The sequence below is a fragment of the Pundamilia nyererei genome, unplaced genomic scaffold, assembly GCF_000239375.1.
Source record: "Pundamilia nyererei isolate P.nyererei 1_Seehausen unplaced genomic scaffold, PunNye1.0 scaffold00169, whole genome shotgun sequence".
NCBI classification, from domain to species: Eukaryota; Metazoa; Chordata; class Actinopteri; order Cichliformes; family Cichlidae; genus Pundamilia; species Pundamilia nyererei.
The window spans coordinates 301,951-315,965 of record NW_005187570.1 but is presented as its reverse complement, the minus strand read 5'-3'; the positions used below and the strand labels follow the sequence as shown (position 1 = coordinate 315,965).

At 42.1% G+C, this 14,015-nt stretch overlaps 2 protein-coding genes across 2 annotated transcripts in view; one reads left to right on the top strand and one right to left on the bottom strand.

The window, feature by feature from the left end:
• Positions 1–786, bottom strand: part of pex10 (peroxisomal biogenesis factor 10) — a 6,649-nt gene extending 5,863 nt beyond the window's left edge. The window contains exon 1 of the mRNA XM_005745863.2: positions 392–786. Coding sequence (XP_005745920.1) covers positions 392–503 — 112 coding nt within the window. The 5' untranslated portion in view covers positions 504–786. The remainder of the gene's footprint in view (positions 1–391) is intronic.
• An 8,887-nt stretch (positions 787–9,673) lies between these two features.
• The window catches only part of plch2a (phospholipase C, eta 2a), a 148,015-nt gene continuing 143,673 nt past the window's right edge, over positions 9,674–14,015 (top strand). The window contains exon 1 of the mRNA XM_013914071.1: positions 9,674–9,721. Coding sequence (XP_013769525.1) covers positions 9,697–9,721 — 25 coding nt within the window. The 5' untranslated portion in view covers positions 9,674–9,696. The remainder of the gene's footprint in view (positions 9,722–14,015) is intronic.

Below are 14,015 nucleotides of genomic sequence, written 5' to 3'. Positions count from 1 at the left end.
GTGTATCGTTGCACCCCTAATATATATGTATATACATATTAAGAGTGATCTGGCCAACAACTATAACCACAGATCTATGAAGATATTTTAAGAGGCCAAAAAAGACTGGATTGGTTACAATGTAGTTAAAATATCCTAGAGTCATAAAGATACCGTTTATATCTACAGTTTATATAAAACCCCTTTGTAAATAATCCTGCTCACTAAAGGCTGTTTCCCTATAAAAGTAAAGACATCAGAAGCACCTGAAGTCGCAGACCGTGATTACACCGGGAGACAAACACCTGTCGCATCGCAGGACGAGCCCAAAAGTGAACTAAGTTAAAAAGAAGACTTTCAGTCCTCCTTATACCAGAATGACTGAGTGCCAGCTTAGTTGTGCTTCTCTTACCGGCCAGAGTCTGGAAGGCGTCGTTAGCGCTGTTTCTCAGAGAGCTTCGATAGTAGTCGTCCTTCTGACTGGACCGAATCAGCTGAGCCCGAGTCGCAGGAGCCAGGGGCATCGTCCGGTACAGCCGGTCACACGCTGTGACACCGAGATATCACCGTCGAGTGGACTGCTCTTCATTCACACGCAGGCTGATGTCCAGTCGTCCGGTCACTACACGAGATAAAACGTGACTGGGCTGAAAACAAACTTAACAGCGCTTGTTCTTATCCGGGCTGCATTTTGCACACTCTCACGTCCACTAACATCCACTGAGAGTGTTCAGAGTAGCTGCGGAGTTTTGAGCCGCTCCAGGAAACATTACTGGAGACAGACAGCCAACACTATAACTCACAGCGCCTCTCAGGGGCAGGGAGGAGCACTACAAGCGCACAAGGTTTGGATTTCATATGATTGTGTTTAACAAGGTATCAAGCTGTCGTCTTATATTATGTGTTCAGCTTTTAAAACATACACTCCTAACCAAACCATGACAGCCGAAAACTCAGTAAAAGACCACCTGACCCTGTAAACTGAGCAACAGAAAGCACATGTTCAGAAGAGCCAGTGTGCATTGTAGTGCTCATGTACAGGGTGGAAACAACTGAAGGAAACAATCAAAATTCTAAAAAGCTGATATTGTAGAGATCTGTGTGTGCACATCAAGCAGATGAGTTAGACACAGTGAAAGTACTTACAGGTCTGACTGAAGGAACACGTGACTCACTGATGGACTCGGGCACAGTTAGACATATCCTCTGGAAACCATGGATGCTGTGCTATATAAGCTAAAAATATGGGTGACCATCCATCTAGTTATCATAGCATAGTTCAAAAGCCAACATTCGTGCTAATGTGTATATTTTTGGCATGAGTTAGTCTAAGAAGCTTGGAAAGAAAGGACTTCTTTCCAAGCTCTTTAGACCAGTGGTCCCCAAGCCCCAGGCCTCGGACCGGTATCGGTCCGTGAGTCGTTTGGGACCGGGCCGCAAGAGTTGAGGCTCAGGTGTGAAATCTATGGTTTTCAGGGTTTTTATCGGTTTTCAGCGTTATTTTGTTATCGTTTTGATCGTTAACTCGCTTTTCCTGGGTCTTTTCACCTGTGTTATGAACAGTGTTGGGACTAACGCGTTATTAAGTAACGCGTTACAGTAACTACGTTATTATTGTGGTAACGAGCACGGTAACTAGTTATTATGCCAAAATCAGGAACGCGTTACTCGTTACTGGGATTTAGATAGGGTCGTTACTCGTTACTTCGTGTGGTGGCTATCGCAGAGCTTCCAAAGATTCAGTAACATTAGCAAGTGGTGGAGGCAGCAGGTGGATGAAGGAAAAGGGAGGCAGAAGGAAAAGAGACCCGAGGCGGCCGCCGGTCCAAGTGTGAACTGAACTTCAGGTAAGAAGTTATGACCTGCAGTCTCTCTGGGTCAGATATGAACCAAGTTTAGGTGGAGTTTATTTTCGTTATTCTGACTTTTTCCGTACTGCGTGCTAGCTAGCATGACGGAGTTTCTATGCAGCTGGGTGGGTGCTATGAAGTTAATGATGTTGAACTTTATTTTGTTCATAAGTTATTAGAGTTGCCAACCGTCCCGTCTGGTATTCAGAGAAAATATTACGCGTTTCTTATTGAGGTGAAAAGGAACAGTTTGTCCCGTAATTCAGCTACAATGAAAAAGGCACAAAGCTGGAGTTATTCTGTGTCTTTGCTGCACAGCTGCCTCTTCTTCTCTCATTCTCCCCCCTCCCTCTCCTGTTTCTACTTCAATCATGAAAACTGATCAATGATCAGCTGATCGGCTCTCTTGTTTGTTTATCGCTCACTTTGCACCGAAAGAGGAAACCAGCGGATGTCGCGTTAAACAACAGCAGCACGTTTAAGCTTGATCAGCTGTTGTTAGAATTTATTTAATATTAATTTCTAGTATCAGCTGATGTTTGCTGGAGTCACAGCTGCAAAAAAGCTGCTGGTCATGATATGGTTTGGTTATCTGGTGAGAGGGAAACATGAAGATGAATCCAGGAGATGTCCTTACTGGATCATCAGAGCTGTGATGGAGAAACAGGTTTACCTTTTAGGTGACATGAATGAGTTGAAGGGAAGTTATGAACTGTTTCTGAGAGACAAATAACCCCAGGATCCTTTTTTAGGTAGCTGACAGCTGGTAACTGTGCAGGTGCGGATCTAGCAAAGTGTTGCCAGGGGGGCATGTAGGGCATTAACAGGGAGAGGGGGGCACAAAGAAATACTTTTCTTTCTTATTCTCATTTAAAATGTCTAGCTTTTAAAAAATAATTATCTGAATCTTACAACAAACGATTGATAGATTGATGCATATATACCATCAAAACAGTGTACATCACTGTCACAACAGTGTTTTCATTCAAAGGCTTTAAGATTTTTCCTATAATGGTGGGCCAGTCTCTAGTCAAAATACCCGGGCCAATTTTCTGTCCCAGTCCAGCCCTGTATGCAGCTCATCTGCAGTCTGGTGTTACCTACATCTTCCTATTCAGAAGGCAGAATTTCAGAGTTCTGAGTACAATCGAAAGCACCACGACTGCAGTTTTTGTGTTGGATGTAAAAGGCGCACATGACTCTGTGACGTAGGCTAGAATCATGGCAAATGTCAACGACGGTCCAGGTGTGGGATTTCTCTCGTGGAAATATGCACATTATCTTTTCCTTTCTATTGGTAGGTGGCACAGTGCACTGTGGCAAGTAAGCAAGCTAGAAGACTGGCAAAGTTATGGAAGAAACACATTAACAAGAGAATTCTGAGTAAAACCAAAGTTACTTTCCCTAGTAACTAGTTACTTTGAAAGTAACGAGTAACTTGAAGTAACTGAGTTACTTTTGAGAGAAGTAACTAGTAATGTAACTGAGTTACTATTTTAAAGTAACTTACCCAACACTGGTTATGAATAAATCTTCTTTTTTTCCGGTACCGGTACTAGTTTTCTTTTGTTGTATTTATCCGCGACACCTTAAAGGCCGGTCCGTGAAAATATTGTCGGGCATAAACCGGTCCGTGGCGCAAAAAGGGTTGGGGACCGCTGCTTTAGACTACGATGACCTGGCTGACTGAGAACCTTCACAGACATGCGGCATGAGTTACTTACACATTTGTGAAAGCACCATTAATGCTGAAATATATGAGTCTGGATGCCAAATTGGCCTCATCTAATCTTTAAAGGGAAAGATTTTCATTTTTAAACTACAACAACCTTTTTAATAGCATCACTATATTGCTGATAGAAAGAGGAAGGTGTGAGAAGGAGTAAATCATTAGCAGTACACAAAGAGAGGCTGAGATTTCACAGTTACAACAGAAACATGTCATGTTTCATGAACCTCGTGTTTGTGTACAAACAGGTTTCTGAGACAGTGCACAGTGTATGATGGCTCAGTCAATGAGCTGAAGATTCATAAATGCACAGAGAAATATTAATCTGTTCTCTGACAGTCAAATTATATAATACAGCTTACAGGCGACTCAGTGAAGGTGAAGGTTTTAATGGCATCATGGATCAAAAGAAGGTGTTTGCATTCACCGTACAATGCCTGAGCAAGCACACGTGACTGTTAGACACATTATCTGTGACTCACATTGGTGATAGTAAAGAACATACTGCATTACTTTAAAAGTAAAGAGTAAAGTAATGAGTAATACTTTACTGTTACTGAGTAAAGACTTTGACACTGGTCAGTTCACATGAGGGCGATAAAAAAAGACTGAGGTCATTTTGCATGTCAAACAGTTTGACTGAGTTCAGTATATGCAGGATATTCTCTGAACACTGGATTCAGAAATGAGTTCCCTTCATATTCACCCACAGGCTGATCTTTAAATCACATGCCAAGAATTCGAAATGTAAAACAGCAAAAGCTGACCAGATTACAACACGACAATTGTAAAAAAAGGAAAATTCCTTCAACTGGCCGACTAGTTCATTTAGCAGTCCAATTGTACATGCTACTGCTGTTGCACAGGTGATGTTGCACAACTTTATTCTGGGTACACCAATGGGCCAAAAAAATAAAATAAAATACTGAATACAACCAAAGAAGGGAATTCAGGACAATCAGTTCAATCGATTCTCTTTCACCTTGGTTTTTCTGTAATATTACACACTGGTATGTCTGCCCAGCTGCCAAAAAGTTGTGATACAATATGTCATAACCTTAAACTGTACTGCCAAAAGTAATCACTCACCCACTCAGACATTAACCTGATAGAACACCTCTGGGATAAATTCCAGTGGAGAATGCAAGCCCGACTGTCCAACATCAGCGGCTGACCTCATAAATCACTCCTAAAACCAACCTTCTTTACGCCTTTGCATAAATATGGAGCCTGTATTTATATCCAGTAAACCCACATGGATGCACACTACAGTATGTGTGAAGTCCTGCTATAAGCTGGTTTTTAGTTTTTTCTTTGTATTCTGTGCTTTCTGCCCTAAAAACAAACACTTTGAGCACTTAAAGCACTTTCTGTCATGTGATGATTACACCTGCAGTCACACAACTGTGATGTTTGTAACCCCATGAAATCATACACTGCACACACAAATATGATGCACATCATTCTTGTTTATGCATAATGCCTTATCACTCATTTGGTGTCCAGATGTCAGAATGAATGAACAGAGTTTAGTCTCCACAGCGCTTTTTAACCGGGTCGCCTGCAATATTTTTTACAACCAGCAGATGGCACAACTGAGCGACACATCAACATCTTGCCAACACAATGTGGATGCAGTAAGAGGAACGTGCTACAGTCCACGAGGCGTCATTAAAGATGTTTGACACTGAGACTCTGAAGCTTGTTTCATCTCAGCTAAAGCGTCTCGTCTCACTGTGCCGGGGCTTATGTCAGATCTTTGTAATCACATGACCGACGACGCTAAGGCTACGAAACACCAGAGGTGACGTGACTGATTCAAATATTTGGTGCTGTTTCATTTGTCGGGAGATGTGAAATGAATGATCAGTGTTCCCTTCCTGCTTCACTTGCAACAACCTTAGCTATGCCTCCGTAACACTGCTGTTGCTGTCATCTCACATAACAGAACAAACCTGTCATATCAATCTAAGTCATGATGGAATAATAAGTAGTAACAGGACAGCACATTTGACATTAGGCCAGACTGACAATGTCCTGCAACAAATGGCAGAGATGCTATTACCTGAAAAGGTTGTTAATTTTCATCAGATTTAACAAAACAAGAATTTAAGTTGAATTTTTAGGCGTTATGAAGTAAAGTTACACATTAGAACAAACAAAATAAACAAAGGCAACAACATATAACACAAAAACTAACACATGTAAATAGTTTCGTTACAGAAGAAGAACTTTATGAAAAGTTAAAAGTTTTTTTGAATAATGGGTTTTATTTGGTGAAATAAAGAAGAGATAAAAAGAGAGCGCTCACTGTGAAACAGACTGAACAGCAAACGGCCAACATTTTCAAAGTGACCTCACGGCACAGAACATAACAAACAGTTTTTCATCATCATCACAATGTTTGCTGGGAAAGGAGCTGTACCTTTGTAAAAGCTTGTTGTTGTTGATTTTTACCTTGGTGCTTGTTTTCAGCTCAGTTCAGACGAGACTGACAGTAACAGCACTGAAAACAGGCACTTTATCTGTGATAACAGTGACACTGAGGGAGGAAGACTTGATTAAAGTGCCTGAGGGGAAAATGTTTGTTCATTAAAAAACAAACAATGAGACTGTCAGGCTCAGGAGAGACTCGGAGGCAGTCCGTCACTTCAGTTCACAATTTATTTACACACAGACACCAGGTGCGGATATATATAGGTGAGGGGGCACAGGAAGAGGGTCTCTGGGGAACACAGGCACGGGAAGGGGATGACAATCCTTCACTGAAGCTCAGGTAGCTCGGGCTCCGGCTTTTAGCTCACCAAACGGCGGTCCTCAGGTTGGCGAGAAATCTGACACAGGGAGGAAACTCGGGAAAAAGCTCAGATTGGCGATGACACTGACGAGTGTTACACAATAATCCAGCGAAGAAGCACTCTCAGCAGCCGCCTTAAGAAGTGGATGAGATGATTGTTTGCAGGTGTCCGAGCCAGGGGCTGGAGCCGTCATGACTCCACCCCGGTAGAGCGCAGTGTGCGGGAGGGGAGAGAGATGCAGCACAACAAAAACACTTGTAGCCATACAGAGTCAGCCGAGAAGGCACAGGGTCATGACAGAGACGATGAAACTGGAGGGACAGAGTAATGCACCACACTATGTGAGGGACACTTTCATGAAACATTTTGAACTTTGGTGTATTCAGTGGATTCCATCACGTCTGCATGTGCTGTGTGGTTGGCAGGGGGATTGGGAAAGAAAGAAAGAGCCATGTTGTTTCTTTGCTTTGGTTTTGGGTTTATAACATCTAGCTCCTGATATATGAAGTGACTATCCCATTTCTCAAATGAATTTAATGAATTTCAGTCCTGAACTGAACAATCATTGCTGTGTGTCTGTTTATGTATGCACGTCTTTCTTCCTCAAACAGCTTAGAAAACCACTGAAAGTTAAACAAGTCAGTCACACCAAAATTCTTCAGTCTGAACCACAAGCACAGGTGTCCCTGCTGATCCACCCACCAGCAAAACCATGAATGGATTATCAGAGCTGTCGGTGTGGCCATGCAGGTTTTAGTTATCAGAGGTGTCTCTGATTTTGTAACAGCAGTTATTGCAAATGGGATGTATTCATTCATTGAATAAAAACTCGTAAGGTCTTGTAAAACAGAGAGTAGTACATTGCTATTCTTGAGGTTGTCTATGAGGAAAAGTGTCATACACTCTTGTGTAAAAAGTCCCAAAGGAAAGATTTGAGTAAATAAAAAGAAATTCATGTGTACAAAGACACAAACATGGAGGTTTTCAAGACCAAAGAGAAACTGTACAGAAACTGTTTTGCATAAAGCAGTTGCTACAATTTTCAGGTTCTACCATGTTTCCTGGTACAATCGTGTTATATGAAAAATGGTTTTGTATTGAATAACTGTTTTACGCAAAGGTCATAATACTAACATTTGCCATAACAGTACAAAGGTTTACAATGAACATATATTTAAAGTACAGTAAAATTATTTATTATGCTAAAAATAGACATATTCAGAATGTTTAGCTTTTCAATTTGGCCACTCTAAACACCGGATGTTGGATAGACTTGCAGACCATGTCTGTACTTGGTCCTTCGTTCCAGGTACAAACTAGGTCCACAATTTGGATGTTCAAGCATGACCAACATGAACATCAACATGAGGTTCAACATTTGAACTTTGGACTAGGTAGTTTTTTGGGATGTCATGTGGGCGTCTGTGACAGGTGCGCCTTTATTGTGCGAGACATGAATTAAGAGACGCGGTCAGTCAGTATCTTTTTAGGAATGCCGACTTGGAAAACTAGTGCCATGGCACTGCCTCAGGATATTGTGTTGCATAATCCAGCAGAACTAAATCAAAGTGATAAGGTCTTGCCAATGCATTCAAAGGGACCTCCATTAACAGTAATAGTGCAAAAGAGCTTGGCATGGTCAGCTGGTTCACTAGCTGAGACTGCTGGAAGGACGCGCACCAATGACGCACATCGCTAAGCCAATTGCAGCCTTGACTCTATGTGTTTTGCCCTTAAACTTTTTTTTCTAGCAGCACTGTGGGATATTTGTGTATATCCCTGTTACACCCCGGCCTAGGGGAAACAAAAAAAGAAGGAAGGATAACGTGCCCGCTCCCTGCTCCCAAGGAAAAAACCAATGCTGCCACAGGATTGCAGTTTCACAACAACCAGATATTTTATTAATTTCAAAAGGTAAACTTGTTCACGCAGCACACCACAAGACACAGGGCTAAATGCACAGCTTGTTTGGAAGCAGGAAGTAGGCGCGGCTGCCGGTTCGGATGGGTCACAATTTAAAGCCGGCATAATTCAGTCTTCCAACAATGGCTAGCCTCCACCTGGAACTTCGCTAAGCACAAACAGAGAGAAGCTCTGCCACCATCTGGGCCAGCACCTCTACATGCTGTGCTGGTCACTGCTCTGTCATCCCTCACTGGACTGGGTTTCAGCACCACTGTGGAAGTACGACTCATGCTCGAAGCATTAAATGATGTGCTGTACTTGATTTACAGTGCTTTATACAGAGCTAACTGGTGTAGTTTTTCATCTACTAGTGTCTGTGCTGTCTGCTTCCTCTCGTTCCTCCAGTTCTTTTCCTTTTCAGCATCTAGACTCTGGGGGTGTAGGCTCCTATCACCACTGGGATGGGTTATCAGAATGTAATCGCCAGACAGCATAACTGAATTCTGTATATCAATAAATCATGTGCAGTTCCTTCCAATGATCTGTCCTTATTGGAATTCTGTTCCTTTAAGGCTTTCTAGAAATTAAAGGAGAGAACTAATGAGTGAAATATTTGTAATCAGTCGCTCAACACCATATTCAATCCTCTCAAGGTTCATCTTGTGTTACTACAGCACAGCATCCTCTGAGAATAAGTAGCTGTGTTTTCTTGTTGTTATGACAGAAGGTCTAATAAATGTATTACACACTGTTTACAGGTGGTCTAATAAATTAATGGATTGCTTTTATATAGCGCTTTTCAGGGCCCTTAAAGCGCTTTACAATTCCACTATTCATTCACACACTGGTGGAGGCAAGCTACAGTTGTAGCCACAGCCACCCTGGGGCAGACTGACAGAAGCGAGGCTGCCAGCTATCGGCCCCTCTGTCCATCACCAGTAGGCGGTAGGTGAAGTGTCTTGCCCAAGGACACAACGACCGAGACTGTCCGAGCCGGGGCTCAAACCGGCAACCTTCCGGTTACAAGACGAACTGCCAAATCTTTGAGCCACGATTAGTTAAACATTACACATAACAACTGGAATGTTGTATTAACTCTTCTTCTGTTTGCCACTTGTAACATGGGAGTATGCAGACTTTACACACAGCTAGTGAGCATAGCAACCAAGGCTGGAGAGAGATGAGAAAGAGAAGAGTACAGAGAGATGAAGGGCGGTGATGGGGAGTAAGGAGAGCTGTGAAGAAGCCTCAATGCAGTCAGGGATGCAAAATGAAAAAGAGAGAAAAATGAGCTTTGTGCTATCATGGCAGAAGTCATTGACCACAACAGACACACAAAGGGAGAGCGAGCAAGCGAGCGAGTGAGGGAGGGAGCTACGTAGAGCTTTCAGTCTGTTTTGGTGTCAGTTGTCTCAGTGCCACAGCAGCAGGCAGCATGGAGCTGGAGCCTCAGAGATTCAGTAAGTAAGCCTTTGCTCCTCTTTTCTGCTCCTGGTTATGTTTGCTGCTCCTTTTATGCCTCATCAAGCAGTCAGATATAATTTGTACTTGATTTGAAGCATTTGGCTACAATTTAATTGGTTGGACTGGTTTACTGGGGCTGCGTGGCATAATGAAAAGTTATCGGTGTGCTTAAACAGTAACATGATGGTTGAGATGTCTAATTATTATGTTTGATTGTTAACATCAGAAAACTGGCTGATGCTGTGGAAGATTTTGGTTGGCTGCAGTTCTTTTTCATGTGTTACCATTCATGCTCATTTATCCGTGTCAGTACATCAGATGTGTACAGTCTACTCCTGCGTCCAATCTAGTAATGACCTAAAACTGAGAGAGGCAGAGAGAGAATGTGCAGACGAATGGAGATTCATACATTTCTGATGAATCCATCACTTGCTCATTATGTCTTCAGCCTGCTGAGCTTCAGCATGAGGTTAGGCGGAGGCTTGCCTTTTGCTTCTCTCTTTGGTTGTGTAAAGGTCTTTCTTCAGTTATATTCATCCTCTGAATTATGAATTATCTGAATATAAAGACATACACAGTTTAACGTTTAAGACTCAAACTTTTTTTAAATCGATTTGAAAGAAAAATCAACTAATTTCACAAAAATTTGGGACCCAAAAGTGAAATGTTTGCTTGCAGCTGAAGAGCAGAAGACTTAGCAAATACACATGTAGTATAAGCATATGCTGACTGTCAGTCCAGAGCTGAGTGTGAGCCCATCATGACACAAAGAAACAGTCCAAACATTACTCTAGCCCAGGGGTAGGCAATCTTTCTGATGGCAAGTGCCATTTAAAATTTCCTCAGAGGTCAGTGTGCCATGATTGCATTAGCAATGAATTTAATAACGCTCTATGATAACAGTTATACACTATATAGAACCACTTTATAGAATTATATTTGTTCGCGGATGTTGGCAGCTATCAGTGAATAGTTATCAGCTATTTTGAAACAAAAAAAGACACTTTTTATCCATAACAAGAACTCCATAACAGCAAATGGACTGTAGACAGGAAATACAAATGCTATTTATGGTCTCCTCACAAGAATGATAAGAAAAATAAACTGGGCCAATATGGCATGTTTGTTAATACACTCTGATCTCTGGTCTCCCACTCAGAGACACAGGTCTCCGAGTGTCCAGCATTCAGACGGCTACCTGAGGACACTCATGTGAGAGAAAATCTGCTCACACAGACATGTAGAGCCAAATACTGTCAATAAGGCCTCTACAATATTCTGAAGACAGTTAAACTTGTCAGGTAGTGATGTCCAGCAGGTGAAAATGCAGCTCCATGAACACGCACAGCTGTGGATTCCAGCTGCTTCGATGTTGCATTAACTGGCTTTAACTCAGCCAGTTAATGCGAGACAAATCCAGCTGCTTATTAAAGATTTCTGGTTTGATCAGAAAATAAAACATTGGTCCATACACCTGAAAGTCCCAAAAATGCATTGTGTGTCAAGTCTACGGATGTATCCGTGTCTCTCTGTGGTGCTGATGATGTGCTGAGCGGAAAGCTCCTGAAGCTTTTGAAGTGTCGGAATGTGGAAAGCTAACAACGTCCCTCTTACCAGTAGGCCAAGTTATTTTTAGCCAATTACAAGTTGAATCTCACCCCAACCGGTCGCAGCAAATGGCTCCGCCCCTCCCTGAGCCTGGTTCTGCTGGAGGGAGTTTTTCCTTCCCACTGTTGCCAAAGTGCTTGCTCATAGGGGGTCATATGATTGTTTTGGGTTTTTCTCTGTATCTATGAAGCGCCTTGAGGCGACTTAGGTTGTGATTTGGTGCTATATAAATACAATTGAATTGAATTGAATCTGGTACTTGGGGTTGTTAGTTAAGATACCGTCATTAAGAAGAGGCACAACTAATGTGTCTATGCGAGCTGATTTGCAATGTGCACCGCTGGCACGGCCATTTATTTTTTGATGCACCTTCTCAGATTAATTCACTGTGTGTCATGCACAGGGCTGGACTGGGACAAAAAAACAGTCCGGGCATTTTGACTAAAGACCGGCCCACCAGGTATTAAAGCCATAAAGCCTTTTGAATGAAAACAAATGCTGTTGTGACAGTGATGTACAGTCTTGTTGATATATATATGATTTCTATACATACATACAACTTTGGTTGTAAGCTTCAGATAATTATTTAATAACAGCCAGACATTTTAAATGAAAATAAGAAAGTATTTCTTTGTGCCCACCTCTCCCTGTTAATGCCCTACATGGACCCCTGGCAACACTTTGCTAGATCCACCCCTGCACAGTTACCAGCTGTCGGCTACATAAAAAAAGGATCCTGGGGTTATTTGTCTCTCAGAAACAGTTCATAACTTCCCTTCAACTCATTCATGTCACCTAAAAGGTAAACCTGTTTCTCCATCACAGCTCTGATGATCCAGTAAGGACATCTCCTGGTTTCATCTTCATGTTTCCCTCTCACCAGATATCCAAACCGACATCATGACCAGCAGCTTTTACAGCTGTGGCTCCAGCAAAAATCAGCTGATACTAGAAGTAATATTAAATAAATTCTAATAACAGCTGATCAAGCTTAAACGTGCTTTTCTGGCGCAAAGTGGGCGATAAACAAACAAGAGAGAAAAGCCGATCAGCTGATCATTGATCAGTTTCATGATTAAAGTAGCAACAGGCGAGAGAGGGGAGAGAATGAGAGGAGAAGAGGCAGCTGAGCAGCAAAGACAAAGAATAAATCCCCCTTTGTGTCTTTTTCATTCTAGCTGAAGTCCGGGACAAACTGCGTCCCCTCTCAGCTCAACACGAAACATAATGATTTCTCTGAATATGAGACGATTCCGTCTTTTTACGGGACGGTTGGCAACTCTACTAACTAACCTTATGAATTAAATAAAGTTCAACATCAGTAACATCAAAGCATCCACCCAGCTGTATAGAAACTCCATCATGCTAGCTAGTACACAGTACGAGTTATTGTAACTGACTGTAAAAAGTAAGCACAACGAAAATAAACTCCACCTAAACTTGATTTATATCTGACCCAGACAGACTGCAGGTCATAACTTCTTACCTGAAGTTCAGTTCACCTGACACTCGGACAGGAGGCCGCCTTGGGTCTCTGCTCCTCCTGCCTCCGATCTCCCTCATCCACATGCTGGCCTCCACCACTTATTAATTTTACTGAATCTGTGGAACCTCTGCGATGCCACCACCAAACAGTTATTTTTACACACCGGCCAGCATCTGGCCAATCCAACACCTTTCATTGTTTATACCGTTACAAAAACCCCCCCAAAAAAACCAAACAAAAAAAAATCATCAGGCCACCGGGTATTTGCTCGGTGGCCCAATGGCCAGTCCAGCTATGGCCGTGCCATCAGTTAACCCGTGCCCAGGGTTGCTGACCCCTGCTCTAGCCTCACGCTAATCAGCACTGATCACTGACACCAAGTAACACTGTGGTTTAAAAACAGACAGCAGTGACACTGAGCTCAGTTTTAGATGGCAGTACGCAGTGAAGACCACACTGTGCTGTGCAGGTCACAAAGGTCAAAGGTCTTTTCCACCTTGTATGTGTTTCTGATGGAGTGTTGATCTGTTTGACAAAGACGTAGAGAAGGAGATGATTACAGCTGGTAACTGCAAAGCTTTATTGGATGTAGAGAGGTTTGATATTACATCAGTCTCAAGCCCACTGATGAGATGATGGCAGAGACAGAGTGGGGGAGAAATGACGAAGGTTAGTCTTTGGAGACTGAGTTAGCAGAAAGAAGTTCTAATAATGGATGGGTGAAAAGATAAGTGACAGATGAAGAAGATAATGTGTTAATGGAAGGATGGATGATGCAAAATGATGGCACAATGGCAGTATTAAAGATGCTCTGAAGATGCCCCCACCCCACCCCCAACCTAAACCCAGTTCAATGTGGTGTTTGAGCATTATAACACACACAGATATATATAACACAGTTATGGTGCAGTTCTCTCATTTCTTTCACACAAAGTAATCAGCTTTACTCGCTGGATGTTCTGCAGAAGCTTGAAGCGTCCTGCTGGGATGTTGACTTTTACAAAACTGGTTTACTGAAGAAACCTCTGTTTTGTTTTGTTTATTTTCCTGAAATCAAATAAAATAGGGTGGGAAATATGACTTTTTCTTTACATTATTAGATTATATTAGTAAAAATCTAATTAATAATTCGATTTTTAAATTGTTATTTAGATCATTATATCTCTCGGTTGGCTTGTGAACACCTTGGACAAGCT